General features: G+C 39.4%; 1 protein-coding gene and 1 long non-coding RNA gene across 4 annotated transcripts in view; one reads left to right on the top strand and one right to left on the bottom strand.

The window, feature by feature from the left end:
• Positions 1-1,398: 1,398 nt before the first annotated feature.
• LOC134345823 (pantothenate kinase 3-like) lies at positions 1,399-26,360 on the top strand. 2 transcript variants are annotated; one of them, XM_063047096.1, is made up of 7 exons: positions 1,399-1,718; positions 11,046-11,398; positions 13,741-13,994; positions 16,517-16,693; positions 17,557-17,680; positions 23,588-23,713; positions 25,791-26,360. In XM_063047096.1, the coding sequence occupies exons 1-7, from the start codon at positions 1,514-1,516 to the stop codon at positions 25,839-25,841; spliced, it is 1,290 nt and encodes a 429-aa protein (XP_062903166.1). In that variant the 5' UTR covers positions 1,399-1,513; the 3' UTR covers positions 25,842-26,360. The 2 variants fall into 2 exon arrangements, with proteins under 2 accessions (XP_062903166.1, XP_062903167.1); XM_063047097.1 differs by lacking the exon at positions 1,399-1,718 and adding an exon at positions 1,775-2,056.
• LOC134345824 (uncharacterized) overlaps positions 4,054-26,708 on the bottom strand; it is a 44,957-nt gene continuing 22,302 nt past the window's right edge. For both annotated transcript variants that reach the window (XR_010017772.1, XR_010017771.1), the window contains exon 3: positions 4,054-5,503. This is a non-coding gene — a long non-coding RNA (uncharacterized LOC134345824). The remainder of the gene's footprint in view (positions 5,504-26,708) is intronic.

Consider the following 26,708-nt stretch of genomic DNA (forward strand, 5'->3'; position numbering starts at 1 on the left):
GGAAGGACACTTGGGGAGCTGATAGACAGTTGAAGTAAAATAAACATTATTAGAGTGAGTTGAGAGAGAACTAACATAGTCTGAGATGATGTTTCAGGTTGGTTCAAGAACCTATTGGCAGTGGGGAAGAAGCTATTGAATGTTGAGGTGTGAGTCTTCAAGCTTCTGTACCACCTTGCCCCTTCCTGAGACATTATCTCTTGCAGATATCCTCAATGATTGGGAGAGATGAACCTGTGATAGAACTGGGTCCACCACTCCAAGTAGCCTCTTGCATTCAATGGAGTTTCCATGCCAGGCTGTGGTGTAACCAATCAGAAATCTTATATTTGCAGTGGTCTATTTGAGTCTTTGACTACATGTCGGTCTGCTGGTTAATTGGCCACTGTACATTTTCCCTAGTTTGAGGGTGAGTGGTAGAAAACGAGGTAAGGGTTGTAGACGCTGGAAACTTGTGGGAAAGTAGCGGAGAATGGGATTGTTCCTGCAGCTGGGAGATTGCTTTGGCAGGAATTGCTTCCTTCTACTTCATATGGAGTTGTGCCACCCTTGGCATTTAGCTGAGTCCTCAGCAAATTTCACCAAATCTGTGGTAAGACGTCTAAAGAATGCGATTAAAAGCATTTGCACCTCTCCAGGGTTCCCGTTATGCCACGGCACAGCAAATCGGAAATGGGTACTGCATACCACAGCAGGAGAAAGCCGCCAAAATGGTGACCCTACCGGGAGCGGGGGAGGGGAGGGAGGTGCTGGACCGATGGACAGCTGATCATTAGTTTCGCTCACCGATTCCGGCCGAAATTCCGGCCCTTCGCTCCCTGTCCCTGACTGCACAGACCAGCCCCTACCTGTCACTCAGCAAAGAGCCCCGCCCTTCACTGTCACTCACCACAGAGCCCCGCCTCTGCATGATGTCATTAATTTAAACTCCTCACTGAGGACAGATTAAATCTCCTTCTATGCTAGAAGTGCCACATGACACGTTCCTAAATTTTAAAAAAATCCACCATTTCTTTGAAAATGCGTTGCATGCAAATAAAACAGAAAAAAAACTAGCGTCATCTCTTTGTGCAGTGATTGGCTGAAAAGAGGCTATAGGAACTAGAGAGCCACCAGCCATTGGTTCATTAGATGTCAATCACATGGTGGACAGGCGGACTGTAATAGAATTGAATTTTAAGCAATTTAATCCTGTGTTTTTACCTTTGGATGCAATTATCGATTGTACCTATAAATTCGTTTACTTTTTATAATATTAAGATACTCAGATGACGTATGAAATTATTTCTACGTGTTTTACAAAAATGAAGCCGCCTCCTTTTTTTGATTGGTTAACGTACAATTTCTGACGAGTGCTGATCGGCAGAGGCTGTTGTCAATCAAAGAGCATTTCCGGTGTCTAGCCGGTGCTCTAACGATGGGGCGGCGGCGGAGGGTTGTTGCCGTTCAAATGGCGGCTGTCGAAGTCACCGGTTGAGTCCTTGTTTGTCGCTTAACGTAGGCTGCTTGGATAATGGACAGCAAACCAGTGGTGAACGGTTATCATGACGGCCGGAGCGAGGAGCAGAGGGCAGTGAAGAGGGGGTGCGCGGCCGGGCAGGGGACGCCGGCCTCGGAATCCGGCCCAGATGAGGGTCGAGCGGCGGCTGGTAGGGATTCAATGCCGGGCAGCAGCCAGCAGAAACAGCGCCGGGAATCGGCCAAGAAGAACAGGCCCCGTGAGTGTCTATGGGACCAGCGCCCCGGGGTGGGGAATGGTCTTGATGCTGCAGTCTAATGAGCCCCGTGTGATTTTATTTTAAATCTTGCTCTTTCCCCCTTTATTAATAAATTCAGCTTGGATGTTAAAATAATTTCGAGGCACATTAGGGTTAAGAGCTGCTAGATCGTTTTACTGTTTGTTTGATACGAATGTACTGGCTATATTTCAGAGCAATTTTTAAAAAAGGTTATGGGAGGCAGCTTTCGTATAGTTGCATATTATTGGTTACTGGAAGTAATCTAGAAACCTGTATTTATACTGGAAGCAGAAAATCAAATCCCATCATGAAAGCTGGTGAGTTTGAATTTTGTTAATTTATGTAACAAGTTAGAATAAAATATGGGTTAATTAGATTAGATTCAACTTTATTGTCATTGTGCTGAGTACAAAGCCAATGAAATACAGTTAGCATCTAACCAGAAATGTGTGTTACTTACAAAATAACTGCGAATAAAAAGTAAGTGCTACAGCACACAAATATAAAAGTACTGAGACAGTACAATATGGGTGCAATACTGCTTAGCAATGTGATGTGAGGTTCAGCAGGGTCACAGCCTCAGGGAAGAAGCCCTTCCTGTGTCTGCTGGTGCAGGAGCCGATGCTCCTGTAGTGCCTACTGGATGGGAGGAGAGTAAAAAGTCCATAGTTAGGGTGAGATGCATCCTTGATAATGCTTTTCGCCCTGCCCAGGCAGCGTTTATGGTAGATGTTCTCAATGGTGGGCGATTGGGTACCGATAGTCTGCTGGGTTATTCTAATTTTTTTTTTATCTAGTTTAGTTTTGGCTTTTGTGAAGAAAAATCTGTACCGTTTAGGTCAATTATCTATTTACCAACCGCTTCTATTTGGTATTTGGGGATGGGAAGTGTCTGCCACATCGCTGGTAACTGCATCCTTAATCTTTTAGAGATTTGTGTGTGTGTAAGATACAAGGGGAGTTCTGTAACTGGAATGGCAGTGAGTTGCAGTATCAGCAGAGTAATTCTTCATGGTGCTGTATTGTATGAGGCAGCAGTTTCCTCGCTGTAATACAGGGCTTCCTCAATTTTCCTGTGACAGTTTTCAGTGAGTATTTTCAACCATGCTGGGCTGGATCAGCTGGAATCTGAAAGGCTGTTTCTTAAAATTGGTGAGATTAGAAATAATGGAATGAGGAGGTTGGGCAAAGATAAGAAGATTCTCAATGGAAGGCAGTAAATTTTTGCAAATCTGTGCATCAGTATCCTGAAGCCTGAGATGGGTAGATTTTTAACATTTAAGCAATTCCAGCAAAAAGGTGGGAAATTAAGTGGGAACACGAGGAAATCTGCAGATGCTGGAATTTCAAGCAACACATGTAAAAGTTGCTGGTGAACGCAGCAGGCCAGGCAGCATCTATAGGGAGAGGTACAGTGGACGTTTCGGGCCGAGACCCTTTGTCAGGACTAACTGAAAGTGGGAATTTGTTTGTCAGCGAACAACCCTACAAACAAGCGGCCCACCTGTGCTACCAGTCTTCACTTTCATTTCATTACATGGGAATCTTCAGGTAGTGCTCTTGCCTGTTGGTTCCAGCAACCTGAGTTCAGTCCTAATCTCCGATGCGCTTAATGTGAAACTTGATCTGTTACCCTTGGCACTGTAGTTTCTTCCCATATTCTAAAGGTGTGCTAGCTGATGGGTTATTTGGTAAATTATCCCCACGGTAGGTTACTGCAGGAAATGCAGAATGGCATTGTTGTAAATATGAGTAAGATCAGCTCTGGAGAAATAGAGAGGAAAAATGATTGTTCTGACAGCTGGCATAAATTTTATGGGTCAGATCCTGAAATCTTAGTTTGTAATAAGATGAGCTCTGTCCTTGATCTTTGGCAGAAAGTTTGGAGACCATGTGCCCCATGGTAATGTTGAGGAATTCTGAATTTCATGATTTCATGCGAGCGTTGCTTTAGACCAGGAGTCCCCAACTCTTTTTAATGCCAGGGACTAATACCATTAAGCAAGGGTGTGTGCACCCCAGGTTGGGAGCCTCTGCTTTAGACTTTACTGTGCTGGACAAAGTTCTCTTGACTTGATGAAGCAGCTGATGAAATAACATTTTCTCACACTTTTCTGCTTTTGCTTTCAAACACTCTACGATGCAGTACAGATCCCATAGATGAGGTTGGAATATTTTGCTGTTCACTCATGACACTTGTACTTTCCATTGCCCTGCCCTAAGCCTTGCAACCAGACTAAGTTTAACTTGGTGGTGGGGCGGGGTGGGGGGGGGTGGCAGTGAAGCTTCCTAAAACATTGTTGAGCAGGCCACCTGGATGAAACAACAAAATAGTTGTCAAAAACTACAGAGAAATGCCTACTTTGCCATTTGTCAACCCTGTCCTGCTTTTGGAATAAGACCATAAGATATAGGAGCAGAATTAGGTCATTTGACCCATTGAGTCTGCTCTGCCAATTCATCATGGCCGATGCAATTTTCCTGTCAGCCATAATCTCCTGCCTTCTCCCTGTATCCCTTTATGCCCTGCACAATCAAGAACCTTATCAGCCTCTGCCTTACATAAAGACTTTGCCTCCACTGCTGCTTGTGGCAACGAATTCCACAGATTCATCACTCCTTGAAATTCCTCCATCTCCATTCTAAAAGGACACCCCTCTATTCTGAGGCTGTGTCCTCTGGTCTTGAACTGACTCAGCATAGGAAACATCTCATCCAAATGCTGTGCCGCTATTCAGATGTGTTCCTTTTCTCAGCTGGATTCTGTAGAGTCCATAGTGAGAGAATTAAAGATAAATATATATTAATAACAGAAGATGCTGCAACAGCTCAATGTTAATGAAACAACATTTAGGCTGAGAAACAGAACCGATGAAATGTCTGAACATGAGACTCTGCAGTTGCTGGAAATCCAGAGCAACACAAACAAAATGCTAGAAGAAAACAGCAGGTCAGGCAGCATCTATGGAAAGGAATAAAAAGGTGACATTTCAGGCTGACGTTTCATCAACTCTGATGTTTAATCTTTTTAAAGCTGTCAAAGGTTTCAAAGATACATTTAATGTCAGAGAAATGTATGTTATATACATCCTGAATGCTTTTTCTTCGCAACCATCCATGAAAACAGAGGAGTGCCCCCAAAGAATGAACAACAGTTAAATGTAAGAACCCCAAAGTGCCCCCCAGCTCCACTCCCTCCCATGTGTAAGCGGCAACAAACAACAGTCCTCCCTCCACCCACCGGCAAAAAAAATGCTTTGGCAACCGCCATCGAGCACTCAATGGCGTGAGCAAAACAACAGCAAAGACACAGACTTGCAGTACTCCAAAGACTACTTGTTCACCCGGTATTTGACATACCACAAGCGCTCTCTCTCTCCCTAATAGGAGAGAAAGAGGTACCTCCGTTTCCAGCGTGAGGGGAGACATAACAAACAACTTGCTGGTTTACAATGTTAAAAGTCCTTTGCGTCGCTTTTTACGAGCTATGTGCCCAAACATCTCGGGTCTCTGGGCACACAGCCTTAGATCTTCCATCTCCCACGACACACTGGTCTTCTGCTTGGACACCGCCCCACCCCCCCCCCCCGATCTGCCCCCCTCCAGAGCCACGAAAATTTGGTCCTCCGAAGGCAAGTGGAGCTCTTAGGCCGAGCCCTTGGCGTGCCGATCAATGGCCAGTTGTGAAACCCGGAGAGTGGGTCCCATTCCCGCAAAGAAATGTAGTCAGTGTGTAACTCCAGGTCAGGGTCTTCAAAAGAACCCTGAAAGGGAAAAATAGAGATATTAAAGATGGAAATAGAGCTGTTTCCGAAGATGCAAGCAAAGCAGTCGCCATTAGGCATCATTAAACCTCCTAAGGTATGCCTTCTTGGATCAGACCTAACTTGAATATTTTGCAAACACGAGGAAATCTGCAGATGCTGGATATTCAAGCAACACACACAAAATGCTGGTGGAATGCAGCAGGCCAGGCAGCATCTATTTCTCGGCACGAAACGTTGACTGTACCTCTTCCTATCGATGCTGCCTGGCCTGCTGCGTTCCACCAGCATTTTGTGTGTGTTGTTGAATATTTCTACCACTTTGATTTGATTGAAGTGTCAGAGTATGATTTCCTAGTTGGAGTTTGCCAGCACATTTGGGATTTGTTTTTGCTGCTTAATCTGAGGCCCTATTTCTTAAACCTGCTTGTAATCATTTCAATAATTACTTGGTGTGGATTTGGCCTTGTAATATTGTTACAAAACTGCATTTAGTGTTGATAGTTAAAGAATATCAGTCCTTGACCCATTCTGGTTTTGTTTATAACATTTTAATATTGGAATATTTGGGTTTTCTTATTTTTTGTTGCTGGAATCTAATTGGTTCATTAGTTGCTATGAGTTATCCAGCACTTATCATTGAATGGATTACTATTACTTGCATTTTGAGAAAAAATATTAGTCTAGTGAATGAGGATAAATTTTAATCCACGATACAGTGTAATCTACATCACCTAGACTGTGTGTGTATTCACTGTGTTATTCTTCAGAATTAATCTCCATTTTGTTGAAGGACTAAATGTGTGGAAATCATTTCGATAAATGTATGAAAATCATTTCCTGTTGTGAACTGCATTGGTCACTTCACTGGATTAGATGTGACTGTAAGAGTAATTCGTGATGGTGCAATCTTGTATTCATATTGTGGTAGTTAATGCATCACCTGAAAATAATTTAGTCAGCATTGATTATGATTATCCTTGACTGAGGGTGAAGCACTGTAGCAACACACAGCAATACATTGGCCCATTTTCACACTCTAGGTTCAATGTACCAGGGATAATTGATAAAACACCTTCAAGGAGTGATGCCTCAAAAAGGCAGCATCCATTATTAAGGACTCCCATCACCCAGGTTATGCCTTGTTCCATTGCTACCATCAGGAAGAAGGTACAGAAAAATAAAGGCACACACTCAACAATTCAGGAACAGCTTCTTCCACTCTGTCGTCTGTTTTCTGAATAAACACTGAACCTGTGAACGCTACTTGATTACTTTTTTCTATTTTTGCACTACTTATTTAATTTAACTATTTAATATATGTATACTTCAGTTCATTTTTCTATTATTTATTGCATTGTACCGCTGCTGCAAAATTAACAAATTTTACAATACATGCCAGTGATGTTAAAACAATCTGAACAGCAGCAGAGCAAAGAATGGAAAAGAGTAAAGAATAAGACATAGTTGTCTCCTTTTCTCTTCACACTTTTCTGTATTATGTGCAATTCTGGTTTTCCCATTACAGGAAGACTATAAACTTTGGAAAGGACGCAGAAGAGGTTCACTAGGCTGCTGCCTGAATTAGAGGCTATGAGTTATTGGGAGGGGTTGGACAAGTTTTTTTGAGTGGTCGGTGCTGAGAATAAATTGCAGTGGGGGTGGGAGTTGAGGAAGCAGATTTGATGGAGGGATTTTAGAAGCAAGTAGACACATGGGTACTTGCAGAAGAAAATCAGTTTATTTCTGCATTCAGTTAAAAGACAAAGCTTGTTCTGTGCTCTACTGTTTTATGTTTTGTTCACTTGGGATTTTTGATGCCCTCTGCAATGAAAAATTTTAGTATTTCCAGTATGTGCACTGGGGCATAAATTTCCACATTTGTAGGCTTGCTTGGATGTGACCAGCTATTTTATATTTCATTTTGCTGTAATTTTGATATTTTAAAGGATGTATGTGCAATTTACCTTAGTGCATACTGACATACTTGGGAATGGTACTTTTCCTTAAATAACACCAACTAGAATTGTATTTGAATTCAATAACCAGAAAAATTAAAAAGACCATAAGACATTGGAGCAGAATTAAACCATTGGCCCACTGAGTCTGCTCCACCGTTTGATCATGACTGATCCATTTCCCGCTCAACTCCGATCTCTTGCCTTCTGTCCGTAACCTTTCATGCCCTGACTAATCAGGAACCTGTCAACCTCTGCTTTAAATACACTCAATGACCTGGTCTCCACAGCTACCCGTAGCAATGAATTCCACAGATTCACTACCTTGTAGCTAAAGAAATTCCTCCTCATCTCTGTTCTAAAAGGACCTCCCTTTATTCTATGCCTTCTGGTCCTAGACTCAGCCACTACAGGTAATGTCCTTCCCACATCCACTCTCAGTGAATTAAGGCTATACTTTGTACGCAGAGATGTTACAGTAACTTTTGTGTATTTTCTGGAGTTTATAAGCCATTCAAGCCAACCAGTTTTCGGTGAGTGTGGGTCTGTGGATTTTTCCAGAAAGTTCTAGTCTTGAGGCTTACAGATGCAATTGTGTACTTTTGATATCTTGTTGGCCTGGCCATGTTTTGCATTTAACTTGTCATCAGTCAATGTATTATATCTTGATCTGAGTGGGTTAGTAAGTCTGTTAAGGGAAATTTGATTGTTGGGTCCCAGGGGAAGCTTTACTTCTCTGTCAAGATGGTTGTACCACATTAAGGGAAGATAATTAATTGAGAATTATCTAGCTATTTCTTGATCTGCTTCTGACTATGATAGTTCTAGTCCAAGAAATCCTCATCTTTAAATCTTTAATCTGTCTTTTTAAATCCCTTGCTGCTTAAGCACTCTGCTTTCTCATCCTATAGCCCATGGGTGCCTGTATACTCTGGAGATTAACCTCTAGTTTAACTTCAATAGTTTCAGCTGCCTCAGCTCTGAGTGCAGATCACCATTCTGAACCACCATTCGAAATTTGAAAGCATGTTAACTGTTGAATGGTTGCCTTGTATAAAATGGACTTTTGACCTCACAGTCTACCTTGTGACCTTGTATCTTATTGTCTGCCTGCACATTCTCTGTCTTAATAACTTTATTCTGTTAGTATTTTTCCTTGTACTACCTCAGTGCTGTATTGCCATTTATAAATGGTACATACAAGTTTTTCACTGCCCTCACATGACAATAATAAAATGATTACTTAATGACCTGTTCTCCTAATTTGTCCATCAGAAAAATCTGGGACATTGTTATACTAAAAGCTTATTTAATTCTTCTTTCTGAGGATGTGATAAATATAAAGAGGTTGGTAAGCTGATAAATTTTTAGAAGGCTTTTTGGAAGGTTGCACTAGAGCAGGGGTTCCCAACTTGAGGTTGACGGACCCCTCAGTTAATGGTAGGGGTCCATGGCACAAAAAAAGGGTTGGGAACCCTTACACTAGTGAATGGCTAACCAAGTTAAACTGAATTGGGGGCTGTGTGCAGACATGGAATAGGAATTGGCCTGAGACAGAAAGCAGACTAAAGCAGATGAACAGGCTGTGACCAATGAGATGCTACAGGGATTTGTGTTTGCAACGTCAATTTTTTGTAATCAGTAAAGATTTGGCTGGGGAGGGAACAAATCATCTGTGTCCTATCTCTATTAGACTTCCCAATGAATGGTAGCACCCCATGATGTACTAAAGAATAGAATGACTTTGCTGTACTCACTGAAAGTGGCAGCAGAGTGAATAAGTACAAGCGTATATGCTATAGTTAGCCTTAATGAGACTAGCCTCTTGAATAATTTGTATGGTTTTAGAATCCTTAAAGCAAAAGAAACAGTTTCAGTCAGTGGAGTGTAACAGAGATTCATTGGACCAGTACAAAGGATGGTTTTGTTGTGTGAAGCAAGAATAAGTAGTCTAATTTTATATTCTGAACTTCTAATATTGAGACCATCTCATCTAAGCTTATTAAATATGGTGAGGGGCTGTTATATTGAGTAACTTCTCCAGCTCCACTCAGATCAAGGATGTGGTAAGGGGACTTGCATGGACTCCAAGCAATGTGTTTTTTTTGTATGATATGTGGATCAGTATGTATCCGCTCAGCCTTTGTGGGTGCTTCTGTGCCAAATGTATTGGTGCACTAGTGGGGGACTTGTTTCATTGCTTACACTATTTTACATCCTGCTCCTGCCTTCAAATAGTTTCTCTGGCTCTTGTTCTGGATCTCTTGCCTCCATAATGAGCCTAATGTTCTAAGTTTTCTTGGCTATACTTCCCAATCTGCTAAGAAGTTCCTTTTCTAAATTTGTCTATTTGCTTTGAAGTTGACTTTCTACATGCATGACTCTGAAATATTTCTCAATGAATTGTGGCTTCCTTTTTGCCACAGTTGATAACTCTCAACTGTTAACATCAGAATCTTCTGCCTTTTTCCTCTCACCTGTTCCTTCCACCCACTAGTCTGTAAATTGAACAAATCATTCTGAGCAATTTCCACTGCCTGCAATCATTTCACCACCAAATACAGCTTGTATTCTCTTCCCTGTTTGACACTTCTAAGGGATCATCCCTTCCCTATTCATTTCATGACTCCATTGTCATCCTTTTGATTTCCACCAATTACTGTCTTGTGGCAGATTTCCCATGTAACAATGAAGTTCTGCATCTCTTCTAACTTCTTCCCTTCATATGCCTGCTTTGAGGAGCACCAGTTTACTGTCCACAGGAATGATCCTGGGTTTTCCTGTTCCTCTTCCCACTCTGCCATCTTGCACTATTATAGAAAGGCGCAGGGTGATCTTGAGGAAAGCACCTTATTCTGTGGTTTTCGAGATTCTATTCAATTCTGTAACTTTTGGTCTCTTGCATTCTTGCATAATATCTTAATTTTTCTGTCTCCCATGATCCCAGAAGACAAAGCTGTGCACCACCTGCATTTTCCAGCTCTTGTATTCTTTAATTATAATTTTTCCTCTAACTCCCCTAAATTATTCTTAAAATCCACAAATAGGTCATGTTCTCCCCTTTATCTGCCCCTATGAATCGAATTGCTATTTATATTTTATCCTCAATGCAGGCTGGTCTTGCTGTTAGAGGTACTGTCTTTGTTCTATCCATCCCTCTTTGTAACTTGATGCTAACTTGTTTCCTGTCCATTCCAGTTCTGACAAAAAATTATTAACCCGAAACATTGACACTCTCTTTCCGTAGATGCTGCCTGACCTTTTGACAGCATTTTCTATTCTTTCTGACCAGGGTATGACAGGCTATGTGTGGGATCTTCCTCCTGCTGAGGAGGCAAACAATTTCAGAATAAGGGCTAGGCCATTTAGGAAAGATGAGGGAAAGCTTCTTTATGGAGGCTTGAGTTCATCCAATGCATATTAGTAGACTTGACTTGAAGGATGGGAAAGTAGTGTTAATGTAACAAATTTGCTGTGTTCTCACTGAATGTAGGAGCAGCCTTGAAGATCCAGGTGTCTTGCTCCTGTTCTCATTGTTTGATCCTCTTCTGTTAAGAAATCTTGCCTTTTTTTTTCTTTTGTAGCCTTTCCTTGGTTTGGCATGGACATTGGTGGAACCTTGGTGAAACTGGTTTACTTTGAGCCAAAAGACATCACTGCTGAGGAAGAGCAAGAGGAAGTAGAAAACTTAAGAAGCATACGAAAATATTTGACATCCAATGTGGCTTATGGATCAACAGGGATTCGTGACGTGCACCTTGAACTCAAAGACTTGACTATTTGTGGACGCAAAGGCAATTTGCATTTCATAAGGTTTCCTACTCAGAACATGCCAGCATTTATTCAGATGGGCAATGCCAAACACTTCTCAAGTTTGCACACAACTCTCTGTGCCACTGGAGGCGGGGCATACAAATTTGAACCAGACCTACGGACAGTATGTATATTTTCTTTTCTCTTAGCAAAATCCAAAGCCACGTGTATTAATCTGCTAAATTGTTTTCCTGTCTTTAGCTCAGTTCACTTGGTCTCAGTCTTAATGGACAAATCAGCAGTAGTTTTTAAACTAGGGTTGTGATCCTTGCATGGTTGAAGATCCTTGCCACCTCAACTCATTTAAATGTTTGTCTGCAGACTGGAAAATTGGTAATTATTTGATCATGAGGCTGAAATCATGTGAAGAGCGTGCCTGGGGTCGGGAGGTGGGTAGGAATTAATTCTTAAGGGGTGTGTGTATGCGTAAGATCAAATCCATCATTATAAAATTCTTGTCTGCCCGGCTGCCAGTCCTGTGTCATGTTGCACTTGTTTTCATTTTCAAATAGATTTTCTTAAAATTTGGGGTCGCACAGTAGTGTAGCAGTTAGTATAACGCTTTTAGAGTGACAGTGACCTTGGTTCAGTTCTGTCACTGAAGGTAAGGATTTTTGTCTGTTCTCCCAAAACCTCGTGGAGGCTTTGGTTTCGTCCCACGTTCCGGATATGTACAGGTTATGTGCATCGTTTGAAGGTTGCTGACTTAAATAATGATTTCTTTAGAATTTAGAAGATTGAGGGGGGATCTGATTGAAATGTATAAAATCCTAAAGGGATTGGACAGGCTAGATGCAGGAAGATTATTTCTGATGTTGGGGAAGTCCAGAATGAGGGGTCACAGTTTGAGGATAAAGGGGAAGCCTTTTAGGACCGAGATTAGGAAAAACTTCTTCACACAGAGTGGTGAATCTGTGGAATTCTCTGCCACAGGAAACAGTTGAGGCCAGTTCATTGGCTATATTTAAGAGGGAGTTAGATATGGCCCTTGTGGCTACGGGGATCAGGGGGTATGGAGGGAAGGCTGGGGCAGGGTTCTGAGTTGGATGATCAGCCATGATCATAATAAATGGCGGTGCAGGCTCGAAGGGCCGAATGGCCTACTCCTGCACCTATTTTCTATGTTTCTATGTTTACAAGAATTTTGTATTGCTGTACTGAAATAATTTAAGTATTTTTAGATTCATACTTAGTTGCAGTAATTATTTTCTTGCAGAGGTTTTTTTGCTATCAGCGAAGAACAATTGGAGGTTGTGCTCGCTGGATCATTGCCATAGCTATTAAGCGTGTGCATTGATGAAATGAGTTTAACAATTTAATCTCCAAGGACACTTGGTAAAGTTAGTTCATTGAATAACCTGTATGATCTTTCTGGATTTTTAGTCTGTCATCTCATCCCAGAAGTGCATTTGACTATAAATGTAATTATATTATTCATTTGCTCTTTTTTCAATTTAGAATATGTAAATCTTGCAAAAAAAAAAAAATACAGGTCCATCAGCACACTTGGGTGATCTGAATGATGATGGTATGAAATGAGACCTAGCAGTCTATGCTAGAATTTACAAGCTGAAGTTCTGGTCCCATAAGTCACTCTCATTCCCTTTCCCCTTTTTATTTGGATCTTAAATGATTGTGTGCTTTTGGTACCTTAATAATAACCATTTAGTTTTCCTAACTTTTTAGTTGATTTTTCCTGCAATCATTTCATGCTTAGGAGAGTTTTGCCATATTATGTTCTATCATTAATCAATAGGTTTAAATTTGCAGGCTGTTTATTAAATAGGATTTCATTCTAATCTGATCTGACTTTTTATCCTCAATTGAATTAATATAAAGTATTGGAGATTTGATTTTAAAACCAGCAAATAACCACTGAAGTGTCTGTAGTAGGTACTTGAAGGTTAAGTAGAAATAAAGCAGTAAAAACAGATATTTCCCTGCTCTGGTTGGTATTTGACTAGTCACACTATTTTGGTTCCATTGAAATGGCTGTGGATAAATCAAATAACTTGGCAGATTTTATTCTGCATTTAATCTGCTCCACAATGAGAGGAAAGTAGTATTCACTGGTTTGCTGAGCTGATGCCTGCTTATTGAGTGAGGTAACTTCTACCCCTTTACAGTTAATATTTCTACTTGAGTAGCCTGGTGACATTACATTGCTAAATCATGTAATTTACAGGTTTTGAGATTCTTGCAGTAATCAACACGCAAATTCTAGTTTTGAAAAGTTTTACTATGAGAATTCTTCGGTAGGATTTATGATACTTTTATAATGGATTTGGATGTTACTGCATGTACTTCCTCTAGATTAGAGCTCTATGAAGGAAATGAAAAATATCATTTTCAGTAGCAACTTGGATTGAAGAAAAATAGTTGGGATAAAAACTTTTTTAAAATTGTTGCAAGTGTTACTTCATACTGAAGCTGGTTTGTGTATATTAAAAAAAAAAAATTTTCTAGATTGCTAACCTGCAGCTTCGAAAACTGGATGAACTTGACTGCCTTATCCATGGAATGATGTACATTGATGCAGTAGGCTTCAATGGGTGTGCAGAGTGCTACTACTTTCAACATCCAACTGATCGAGAAAGATGCCAAAAAATGGCATGTGCTTTGGATAATCCGTATCCATTGTTACTGGTGAACATCGGATCAGGAGTCAGTATTCTTGCTGTATACTCGAAGGATAATTACAAGCGGGTAACTGGCACCAGGTAAGCAACAAGTACAGCAGATACTTCTAAAATAAATGTGATTGCCATGCCTTAGAGTAGTGTTTGTTTCACTGGGCAGCCTGAAATGCCCATATAATGAGTAGAGAATATAACTTTAATATTCTGTTCTATTTAACACGTGTGCATAAACTGTTGTTTCATGAGGTGTGTAGTTCTGGTTGCCTAAGAAGGACGTGAAACCTTAAGAGCAGGATTCCCAACCTGGGGTGTCTTGGACTTCTTGCTTAATGATAATTGGTCCATGGCATAAGAAAATGTTTGGGAACCTCTGCTTTAGAGACGATGTCTTATGAGGGTGGGTTGAGCACACTGGGGCTTTCTCTTTGGAGAGGAGGATGAGAGATGACTTGATAGAGGTGTACGAGACAATAAGAGGCATAGGTCGAGTGAATAGCCAGACTTTTACCCAAGGTGGAAATGGCTAATACAAGGGGGCATAATTTTACGGTGATCGGAGGAAAGTATAGGGGGGCATTCCAGAGGTACTTTTTTTACGAAGTTGTAGATTCGTGGAACACCCTACCGGGGGGGGGGGGGTGTGGTGGTGGAGACCACCATTAGGGTCATTTAAGAGATCCTTAGATATGCAAATGAAAGAAATATGCAGGGCTGTGTGGTAGGGAAGGGTTGTATTAATCTTTGTCAGTTAAAGGGTTGCTACATGGGCTGTAAGGCCTGTACTGTGCTGAACTGCTCAATATTCTATATTGAGAATTTGAAGAATGTGGGGGTCTGCCGACGGGATGCTTGCTACTGCTTTGATTTTGGTGAGCATGACACTAACTGAAGCAGCAGATCAAGCTCCAGATCAAAGTCTTGCTATTCTACACACTGCAACAAAATCGGGAATATGCTGGAGTGAAATGTTGCTGCAGCTGTGCTCCTCACTGAGGATCCTAGCAACTCGTCTCATTTCTATTGATTTAACTTGATATCTGAGCCTCCACCTTCATGTCAGCAGTATAAGTGGTAAAGGCCATTTAATTCAATAGGTTACTGATCTTAAATTTAAATTTGTTTTGCTTTAGTTACAGTAGTTCATCCTTATGTTTTAAAATTAATGCTTTAAATTATGCTATTTTAAAATTTCCGCTAAATGTCAGACGTTTAAAATCAGTTTATTCCTCCAGTGTCCAACTTTTAATTACTATGGTACCTAGACTTGATATTTTAATCTGTCTTGTATCTGTAATGTTTATCTTTAAACATTTATATGGCTTAAATTATCAGATGCAAAATAGTCTGAATGTAATTCCATTGCGCTGTGTCACAAAGAACTGTGGGTCAGTTGTTTAAGAAAAATAACAAGATGGCTTGAGTCGCAAAACTAGACTGAGGTGCTTTTGTTTACCTCAAAACAAGACAAAAACTGGAAAGAAAGGATTTGGAGCTCTGGACTCAATTTGATTTGAATTGTTGCAGTTTATATGATTTGAGTTTTTTTTCCTCTTTGTCTGTGAATTGGGTGTTGGTCTTTCCTGTTTTCAATTGGGTTCTTTCAGGTTTCTTGTTTTCTAGCTGCTTGTAAGCAGACAAAACAATATATATAGCCACCCTCAGACTAAACACAAAAGAAAACTAACCCCAAAGCCTTGGTAACCTGAGGCTTATAACTGCTAAGCCCCTCCCCCTAGACCAACCAAAAGCTAATTAACTCAATTATCCAATTAAAGATGGTATCCTCCACCATCAGCACAGCTGTGCAGGTTGCTGCTGTCTCTATATGAGACATCTCCATGCAGCAGCTCTGTTTCAGACCCAGTCACTATTACTGCTGGGGATGAGTGTTTTAAAAGATTGGGACACTTTACACCAAAGCTGCTCGTGCAATTATTATTCAAAGTAATTGTGTTTGGAAACTTATTTTTTTTCTGGGTAAGATTTTTATCTTGGAATAGAAGCGCTGATATTTCATCTTTTCTTTTCCCTACTGTGAAGTGAAATGCTCAAGCAGTCAGAGGTTTGTGGCTGCATCTAGCACCTCAGCGAACTTCAGCCATGGAATACAGTAGATGGAAGCATAATTTGAAATGCTGTTTGTTATAATATCAATATACCATAATCTTAAGAGATCAGAAAATGTTCCTTGATGTGCTAAAGGTGGTTAACATGATGGCCACAGTAACGAGATGCCTTTACAACTTGGGGCATTGGAGTTTGGAGTTCTGATTCTGATCCCACATTCCAAAGACATACCAGTTGGTAGGTTAATTGGTCATTGTAAATTGTCCTGTGATTAGGTTCAGGTTTGATAGGGTGGGTTGCTGGGTGGTGCGGCTTGTTGGGCCAGAAGGGCCTGATCCATGCTGTATCTCTATAATACATACATTCATCTTCATCGCTTCTATTTTCAAAGCATGCCAGTAGATGGTGCAATTGCAATAGTAATTGTATAACAAGTTACTGGGGGGAAAAAATTGTTTAAGCTTGCCCACAAATAATATGTAAGATATGGGATTGAAAATTTTTTCCTAACCCACCTCATGAAATGTTTTTTTCAGTCTTGGTGGTGGAACCTTTCTCGGTCTTTGCTGCCTCCTGACTGGTTGTTCAACCTTTGAAGAAGCCCTTGAAATGGCATCACTTGGAGAAAGTACAAAGGTAGATAAATTAGTAAGAGATATCTATGGTGGAGACTATGACAGGTTTGGACTTCCAGGCTGGGCTGTGGCATCCAGGTGAGAGTGTTCTTTGATTATTTTTGCCCTTGTAAGGAAATATAGTATTTTTAAAAGAAAATCTAGTTTGTGTTGACCAACAAATGTTTGCAATTTAAATTTCCTTCATTTTTGAAATATTTTCAAGCTATATGCAGATTTTCAACAATGTATGATTTTTTAAAAAACTGCACAGTAAATGAAAGGTATTTCTAAAAGGAAGAAATGAGAACCTATGTATAGCTCATTGATTTCTATTCCTGAAATATTCTCCTTGCATTTAGAAAGAGCGTAATGTCTTGTTGAAGATTTTTGTATTTGGAGCATCAGATTTCAAATTAACTTGATCCAGGTGTTGCTTAATTACTTTAACTTGATCTCTACACTCTGATCAAGTACCAATTCTTTAAACAGAGAGTACATAAGTTATTTGACTGTGACAGTATCACAGCTGAACCTAATTCTGTGTGCAGTGTCCATTAGGGGTCACTAGATACCCAGGAGCGTGAAAACAATCCTTGTAGGATAGGAACATGATCTAAAGCAGAGGGTATGTATAGGGTTCCATCAGCATTACAATAATTGTGGCTTTTTTTATAGGGGCACACTAAATGCTGTTTTAAAAAGAAACAAAAAAATGCCTTAGGAGGTGGGTTAAGATGCAATAGCTGTCAAAGTTATGAGGTTTTCAGATGACGTGTTAATCCTCAAGTCTTAAAAAAAAAAAAAATTTGCTTTTCCAGGTGATAACAGCAGTTTATAATGATTTGTAGTAATTGGAGTTAAAATTATCGGATTGCCCCAATAGAGGGACTGGTAGTATAGAACTGAATCAATTGTATCTTTCCAAAATACGCAGTTTGAACCTTTGTTTCCTTCTCTAGTTTTGGCAATATGATGAGTAAAGAAAAACGGGAAGCAGTGAACAAAGAAGATTTGGCTAGAGCAACTTTGGTCACCATCACAAACAACATTGGCTCCATAGCCAGGATGTGTGCACTCAATGAGGTTGGAACAGTTTTGAAACTCTTTTTGTCTGTAATGTGAAAGAATCAGCATAAATTCTATTTGTGTACAGTCGTTGAGTGGATCTGGCTGGCATTAAACAAATGTTTGTCTAATTAAAAATGTACTCAGAAAAGTTAAAATTAAAGGAAATATTTAAGATTTTGCTATGGTAGCGATGTGGAGAACTTTTAAAATTATTAAATCATTATGCAGGGGCCAGTCGTTCAGCTTTGTCAGTTCTTTGTTTTTGAAGAATTCATTCAAACTAATAGGGATTTTTCCAAAGGAAGAAAATTTGCTTTGTGTTTTCAGCTTCTTTACAGTGCTGCCTTGTAGCATCCAGATCAAGCAGCATTGTACAGGGCTATGAAAGCACCAGGGCCTATACTGCAAGTGCCAGTTGGGTAGAAATGCAAATATTTAAGTTGATTAATGAAGTTCCAGATAAAGAATATGGATTAAATATTAACAGCTCAACTTTAAAGTACTGTAGAGCCTCAGTCTATTAAAGAGCTTCTTAACCTCACTTCACAATGATCAAAATGAGTAAACTGTCTAAGACTTACATGGAACCACCAGAGTGCTAATCTGTTGCAACATCTGATTGGTTCTTCATATTTGGCAGACCAGGAATAGTAACTGTAACCTTGTGTTGAAATTTTGGTGTGTTTTTTTTAAACCTAAATCACTACTTAGCAAAGACTTCATCTGGTTTGACCTTGATCATTCCCATTGAAGTTCAAAGAATCTATAATTTTCTAGCCCATCATCATAACTTGCTTGATGTTATGGATTTTTTAAACTTTCTAAAGCCTAACCATGTTCCTGAAGCAGGAGCTTGACCCTTCAATTACATCCACAGATGAATTAATTATCTTAAGACTGAAAAGACTACAATAAGTTGGTCTAAATTAAGAAATTTGGTCAAAGTTCTATTATTCTCTTGATAACAGCTGTATGTTTATAGATTGTATCGTTTATTTCACTTGGTTGTATGTTCATTCTTTATGGGTCTTTCCAGGAGAATTTTCTGACAGCTATTCATTATGGTTGATGATGTTTACGAACAACATAATCAGCCTGTTACTAACTAGCTGGTAATTGCCATCGCGATTACAATGGTGAAGCCTTTTCTAAAGCAAGGCAGTTGGGTACTAATGATTTGAGGGGGTGAGTTAAGATCCCAAGAAAATACTGAAGAATCTACCAGCTGGAAAAAAGCTACTTTCATCATGTTTTGGCAGCCAAATCTGTTGAAGACATTGTCCCTGCTGTTCAGAACAAAATCAAAATATTAACAAATCTGTTAAATGAGGTGATTAAATTGATTAACAGACACTTATTAACAGTTTTAAACTTCTGTTTATGTGTATAAATTCAAGATTTTTCTGTTAATGCACTATTTCTCCTATAATTTTCATGTTTTATGTTAATGCATTTCAGATTATTGCTTTGTTGTGTGTATGCTTTGTAATTGTCTTACAATCTCGCATGTTAATTTTTTTAAGCTTGTCTATATGAGATCTTGTGTGACATTCTGCACCATTTTCATCCCTCTTAAATTATTTAAGATCTTTGTATACTTCCATCTTTTAGTAAATTAGTAGATCTTAAGAAATTTGTTAAGTTGATGATTACTTCTATTCAGTACGTTTAGACGATTGGCCTTTGGTGTTCGAAGTGAATTACCTCCTGGAAATGACTGAAAAGCAGACCTGCATTTAATTTACACTGATTAATCTGCTCAAGCTGCTTGTGTTGTCATTATATATTAAATTTTCCAAATACATGAGCCTTTATCACTTCAACCCATTATTCGTGGCCTTCTGTTTTTTTAAGGTGCATTTAGCATTTTCATTAGCCTTCTAGAAGCTCTCTGGAACCTTCTTTCAGTGTATGTTTTTATTGTCGTCCACAAACCCTCTGCATTGAAGGCTAATGTGTTTTGCCATGCGAGTTGCTTGTTGTAACCATACTAAATTTTAGTGACATGCATAAGGGCATCAGGTCCAGATATATTTCTACTGTTTGTTAACCAGCCCCCAATCCATGCCTAGTTGTCATCTTCATTTCCGTGTGCTGTTTTTAAACTCTTTGTACTGTATAGATCTATTTACTGTTTCTAGGAAGATTTGTGCATGTTGACAGACATTAGTTTAATTTCTGAGCTGTTTCCTTTTCTCCAAATGCCTGCAACGATCCAATGTTATTTAAGCTTTTCTCTATAGTGTTTACATTCTGATGTTCATTGGCTTCTTATTGATTTCAGGGTGGTCCTCTGAATTCTGATTTTTTTTTTCAATCCTTTGCAGTTATTGTATCATTGAAAGCTTTTTCCTTTGATCTAATACAGTGGATTCTGGTTATTTGGGACTAGACAACGGAGTGACCTGTTGGGGCACCCTTTGAGAGAAGGGTAGTGCAGTCTGATGTGACCAGAATGAACATTAAATTTTCCTGAATGCTATTGGTATTGCTTTGCTTTGGAAACTGAAGTGGAAAACCTCAGTTCATTAAAGAAGAACAACGCGTAGCAATGCAAATATAGCTGCTCCTCATTTAACAAAGGACACTTTTGATGGCATCATTTCTGGTTTATCTGCCACCCTTGTGCATCTCGTTGTCATTCTGGAGACATGCAGTCCTTTCATCCCCCGTCTCTTCATCTCTTCTGTTTGTTGTTTGTCTCTGATCCTGGAGACGTGCATGCCCCTCCTCCTATCTCCTCTTCTCTCATCTTTTTTTTGTCCTGACTCTTCGATCCTGGAGTCATGCGGCCCTGGCCTCATCCGATTCCTGTTCTCTCCCTCTCCTTGCCGCTTCCCAACGACGTTCGGCATCCTCTCTTGACCACATGGCATAATTAGGCTGACCATTTTTTTTTACCCTAATGCTGGATAGAAGATACAAAGCAGTAACACCAAAGGATGCTGATTATTGTTGTTGATGTGGTTGGCGCTCTCCTAAATGGACGTGATATAGTCACCGCTGTCCTTTGACTGCAGCAAAGAGTTTTATGGGTGTCTCGAAGTATGTCATTACAATAAGATTTAATTATCTCTTATTGATGGGTGGCAGTTAGATCTGTCCCAATCCTGCACATGCTGATGGTGATTAGCAGAATGTGACCCCTCAAAGTAGAGCTGCTCTGCCCTTTTGCTCCGGTAGGTGTCGCTGCTGAGGCTGGCCATCTGCATGCATCGGGCTGTCGCGTCCCGATTTCCATGGTGTCGGATCGGCTCTTGGGTTAAAAGGGAGCCTGTTGATTTTTGTGAATGAACAATTTTATACGAATATATAACCCTGAACTTTGCCTGCATTCTGTAAGCGCATTTTAATTCGATTTAGCCAAAAGAAGTGCCGCTGTAATGCACTGTTTGCGCTAATTGGAGGTCACAAGCAGACAGACACAGCATGAGAGTCTTAGTATTATATAGATGCATTGGGACTGGAACATTTTGGCCCAATTACACAGGTGCCCCAAAAAGTCAGAGGTTCATGGAAATAGTTTAAAAAGGTATAAAAAAAAAAGGCAAACTACCATATAACCGAGTAACAAATTATGTATTTAACTGAAACACTAAACAAGTTAAAACACTATCAAGACTACAACAGTTCTCTAAAACTGTATTAGTTTCTAATAGTTATCGACAGAGGAATTCATCCAGTGTATGCTGGCACATTCTTTTGTAAATGAAGAAAATCACTACAACCTAGTGTAGGTAGATAATAGATTGCTTTCAAACAATGCTTTCTATGATTGAGTCTTCCAAATCTTCATATTGTAACATTCAAATTGATTGTCGATACCTTCAAATACTTTGTAGTTCCTAACTTGAAGTAATGAAATAATTTCATGTTTACTCCAGCTGTTTCTGGCATCTTAAGCCTGAATGCTTGAAACTGCAGTGAGCAAAACAGTTTGGAATTGTCTTAATGCTTATTTCTCGCCAACTATCGGTGACAAAAATCACTGCTTTTTGATCAGAAACACACGTGACTGATGCTATTTAAAAACATTGCTCTAAGTACAGGGTAGTGGATGTGACTGGCGCTGGTTAGAAACTGTTAACAGTCTGCTGTCACAATTAGGTGACAGTATTTTGAATTAACAAGGGAAATCCCAGCAACATACATCAAAGTTGCTGGTGAACGCAGCAGGCCAAGCAGCATCTATAGGAAGAGGCGCAGTCGACGTTTCAGGCCGAGACCCTTCATCAGTCCTGACGAAGGGTCTCGGCCTGAAACGTCGACTGCGCCTCTTCCTATAGATGCTGCTTGGCCTGCTGCGTTCACCAGCAACTTTGATGTAGCTTGAATTTCCAGCATCTGCAGAATTCCTGTTGAAGGGAAATCCCAACTGTTTTCATGATTATTTTTGTTCTTTAAAAATTGTCCCAAATAAGCAGCTGCCTTGACTAACTGATGATCCAATAAACTAGAATCCACTGTACTGCATTTTAATTTCTTGATAGCCATGTTTGGACTACTTCTGATTTTTTATTAAATATCAGTCCGATTTATTATATATCCCTTAAAAGGCTCAATGTGTTAATTCCTCAGTTGTTTTTCTATGCATTTGTGTCCCTACCTACCGTATCCAACTCTGAATTCAGATTGAACTAAATTGTTTTTAATATTGATACAAAATTTTAAAATTTAGTGATCTCTCCTGAAATCTCTGGAACTTCAAGGTTATTCATTAATAACCATTACATAGAACCAAGGCCTGTTCCTTAGTAGGTCTTCAACACATTGATCCAGGGGGTAATCTGGAGTACTCCTTCCCTATGATACTATTTAAGGTTTGTCCAGTCTTTTAAGATTTATGGTCCTCATGATTACTATATTACACTTGTAACATTCACCTCTTCCCAGATTTATACTACGCCCTATATCACCGTGCCTGAGGGGAAGGGTGGCTCCCATCATTATCTTGTCTGTCTAATGCTGCTACTTGGCTCCACCCAAACTGATTCTATTACTTCTTGAGCTATTCTTTTTTTACTGTCATATCCAATTGGATATTAATGGGTACATCTCAATTTTCCTTCATTTTGTCTGTTTTTAAGTTGAATTTCCAATAATATTTTATTTGCTATCTTGGTTAATCTGCAACTGTTTCTGTAGTGGCTAAAGAATCATATCCACTTTTTGTGCCATTATCTGCATGCTGTATTCACTAGAGATTAATTACAAACATTCTGCCATTTATCCCATTATCTGACTCTATTTCTGTATGACATGTCCTCCTCTGACAGTATTGATTATAATTAATCATGTTGCTATTATGTCCTAATTTTTTAAATGTGACTTGAACTCTTGTGTGCACTCCTCCCCTGTCTTGTTAGCATTTGCCTTAAAGCCTTATCCACAGATCTAATTGTTTAATTTTCACTGGCATTGATCCCAATCTATTTCAAGTGAATCCTGTCCCAGTGAATAAATTCCTTTTTCCAATGATGATGCCAGTGCCCTGAACATTGAAATTCTTTACTCCTACATCAGTCTGAGTTGCTTAGTCGACTTTCTGGTAATTGTCCCTATGCCTCATGAAGGTCCAAGATTTTCAGCTTTGGATACTGAGGAGAGCTATTTTTCCAAGAGGTATTTAAAGTCTTCAGGTTTCTTCCCTTAAATACCTCATACCCTTCCACTCATATTTTTAAGTGCCAAACTCAATCATCTATCCTTCATTATTGTGACATGCCAATGGTAAAACAAACTTCAGAGTTCTTGGAGGAAATAAATTGTACATTTTTCCCGTGTGGCTTGCTGAAGTTTACAATTCAGTTTTGTGTGTCCTCATTTATGTTTTTGGAGTTAAAATGTGTACTTCATTTCAAATAACTTGCATTTTGTTTTTTTTTTCCCCTGTGCCTAAAGCTTATAATTTTTCTTGTTTAGAACATTAACAGAGTGGTGTTTGTTGGTAACTTTCTAAGGATCAATACTTTATCTATGAAGCTATTGGCCTATGCTTTGGATTATTGGTCAAAGGGACAATTGAAGGCATTCTTTATGGAACATGAGGTGAGCTGTTCTTTCTTTCAAGAAAGTTTACTTGGAATATTTTGAAAAGGACTTCTGTATCTGTGAATTACATAGATGAATTGACATTCTGACGCTACATAGCAAGATTGCATGATTGTTATTCTGACAGTTTTCTTTGTTAATAACAATCATGATGCATACTTGTTTGCCTCTTGCAGTATAGTTAACAACTCTGGAATATTGTCTGGGTTTGAATCTTCTGATGTATTCTGATTTAGATAAGTGACTGCATGAAGAATCTGAATTCCCGACCAAGATGGATTTAAAAAAAAAACAATAAATTAGCTAAAATATCATTAGACCTGTGGTAAATTGGTGGGGAATTTAGAGCCAGTGGGTGGTGAATATGTAGAATTCATTGCCACAGACGGTTGTGGAGGCTGTCATTAAGTATATTTAAAGTGGAATTTGATAGGTTCTTGATTGGACAAGGCATCAAAGGTTATGGGGAGAAGGCCGGGAATGGGGTGGAGGGATAATCAAGTCAAGTCACTTTTTATTGTCATTTCGACCATAAACTGCTGGTACAGTACACAGTAAAAAACGAAACAACGTTCCTCCAGGACCATGGTGCTACATGAAACAACACAAAACTACACTAGACTAAGTGAGACAACACAAGGTTGCACTAGACTACGTAAAACATAAAAACTATACTAGACTACAGATCTACACAGGACTACATAAAGTGCACAAAACAGTGCAGGGCAGTACAATAAATAATAAGACAATAGACACAGGATAAATTACAATATAATAATGATGTAGATGTCAGTCTAGACTCTGGGTATTAAGGAGTCTGATGGCTTGGGGGAAGAAACTGTTGCACAGTCTGGTCGTGAGAGCCCGAATGCTTTGGTCCTTTTTCCAGATAGCAGGAGGGAGAAGAGTTTGTATGAGGGTTACGTGGGGTCCTTCACAATGCTGTTGGCTTTATGGGTGCAGCGTGTGGTGCAAATGTCTGTAATAGCGGGAAGAGAGACCCCAATGATCATCTCAGCTGACCTCACTATCCGCTGTGGGGTCTTGCAATTCCAGAACCAGGCAGTGATGCAGCTGCTCAAGATGCTCTCGATACATCCTCTGTAGAATGTGGTGAGGATGGGGGGTGGGACTTTTCTCAGCCTTCTCAGAAAGTAGAGACGCTGCTGGGCTTTCTTGGCTATGGAGCTGGTGTCGAGGGACCAGGTGAGATTCTCCGCCAGGTGAACACTAAGAAATTTGGTGTTCTTAACAGTCTCAACGGAGGAGCTGTCAATGTTCAGCGGAGAGTGGTTGCTCCAGGCTCTCCTGAAGTCCACAACCATCTCTTTTGTTCACGTTCAGAGACAGGTTGTTGGCTCTGGAACAATCCGTTAGCCGCTTCACCTCCTCTCTCTATGCTCTGTAAACCAACCGTGATGGAATGGTGGAGCAGGCTCAATGGGCCGAATGAGTTAACTCTGCTGCTCTGTCTTGTGGCCTTGTCTTAAATGATGAAATTGTTCTTGTCATTCTAAGTTTGAAAAGCTAATTGTGGCTTGGTTTGGTAGAGGTAGTATTTGAAAACCTAGTGTAGATTTTGATCATGTAAAATTCAAATATTGCTTGCCACTTGTATATAGCTGGTTGTTCTTCATAAAAATAGGCATGTAATTTTTTAAATCCAAACTTTTATCAGGATGCAGTAAATTTTTTGAAACATACTCCCCTTTTTCATGTTTTACCGACAAAGAGTGTTTGTAATATGAACTTTAAAAATGCTATTGATGCTGAACAACTTTCTCATGGAGGATTTTGTTTGGATTTGGGTATGTGGAGCTATGCCTGTAATTTTGTAAACTGAGTTTGGGGGTTTTGTGGCAAAAATTCTAATCTCATTACATACAAACTTAAATGATGTCAAAGTCTGCAGGTTCTGCAAGGCACTGGTATAAAACATCAAAGCTTATGTGTTCAAAGTGGCATATTCAATGATTGCTTTACTGCTCTCATTTTGATTTTAAGGAAGAATTTGTCTATATTTGCTGTTTTTAGTTTTAAATTGTATTCTGTAACATCAATTTTGTTATTGTAGGGTTACTTTGGCGCTGTGGGAGCCTTGCTTGAGCTTGTTAACTCCGTTTGAATCTCCATTAAATCTCTTCAGCTCGTTTTGTAGCTCCTTAACGAGGCTGCTGTTGAAAAGAAGGCAGTAAAGAGAATAACTACTTCATTGCAAGTTGTGACCTAATTAAATTCCTCTGAACTTATTTATGGGAATGTCTTGGTGCAAGAGAAAAGGAAAAGTCTGTTTTTAATACATAAAAAGCACCTTTTTTTAATGAAGTAGCATATGAAGATCTACATTTTTGTACTTCCAACTACACTTGGAAGGAAAGAATTGAATTATTGTATCTTGCATCTTTTCTATACATATGGCACCTTTTTATAGAACTATTTTTCTAAACTGAAAGTGGCAATTTTATTAAAGAGAAAATGCAGAGATGTATTTTATTTTGCTTGGGGTGGGGAAAACATCTTTTGAACCTTAAATTTCAGTCCTTTTTGAAGTAGCAAATTTTGCTGAGTCGATGTACAGTTTTTAATATATGGTAACTTAAATATTGTTATCTATAGTGAAATAAAAAGATAATTACTCATTATATCATGCATCTTATTTGTTAATTTTTTTATTCTTCGAAATGTCTGTTAAAATTACCAGCACTACCACACTGTTCCAGTAATCGAGATCCTCTATTCCAAATATCAGCCAATAATGAAAAAAAATCAAGAGCTGGGAAAATTTCAACTGAATTGTACGAGCACTCTATCCTACTTCATCGTCTTTCTTTGTAACATGGTACATTGATCCTTTGTCCATATGTTCTATCCATGAACTGAACAGTATAAAACAGATTCATATTTGAGAAAGATTGCATCCTGCTTGACTTCCATATCAATGGTTTATAAGTAAATGAAATCCCCTTGTTTCAGTTACTGTATTATGATGTCC

This window comes from Mobula hypostoma, chromosome 4 (genome assembly GCF_963921235.1).
Source record: "Mobula hypostoma chromosome 4, sMobHyp1.1, whole genome shotgun sequence".
NCBI classification, from domain to species: Eukaryota; Metazoa; Chordata; class Chondrichthyes; order Myliobatiformes; family Myliobatidae; genus Mobula; species Mobula hypostoma.

What these genes read in the sequence shown, in the direction of transcription:
- LOC134345823 (XM_063047096.1), top strand. Translation starts at nt 1,514, where the DNA reads ATGGACAGCAAACCAGTGGTGAACGGTTATCATGACGGCCGGAGCGAG. An exon ending in AAGCGGGTAACTGGCACCAG is followed by an intron (nt 13,995 to 16,516) that starts GTAAGCAACAAG and finishes TGTTTTTTTCAG; the next exon opens with TCTTGGTGGTGGAACCTTTC. An exon ending in GGATGTGTGCACTCAATGAG is followed by an intron (nt 17,681 to 23,587) that starts GTTGGAACAGTT and finishes TTTCTTGTTTAG; the next exon opens with AACATTAACAGAGTGGTGTT.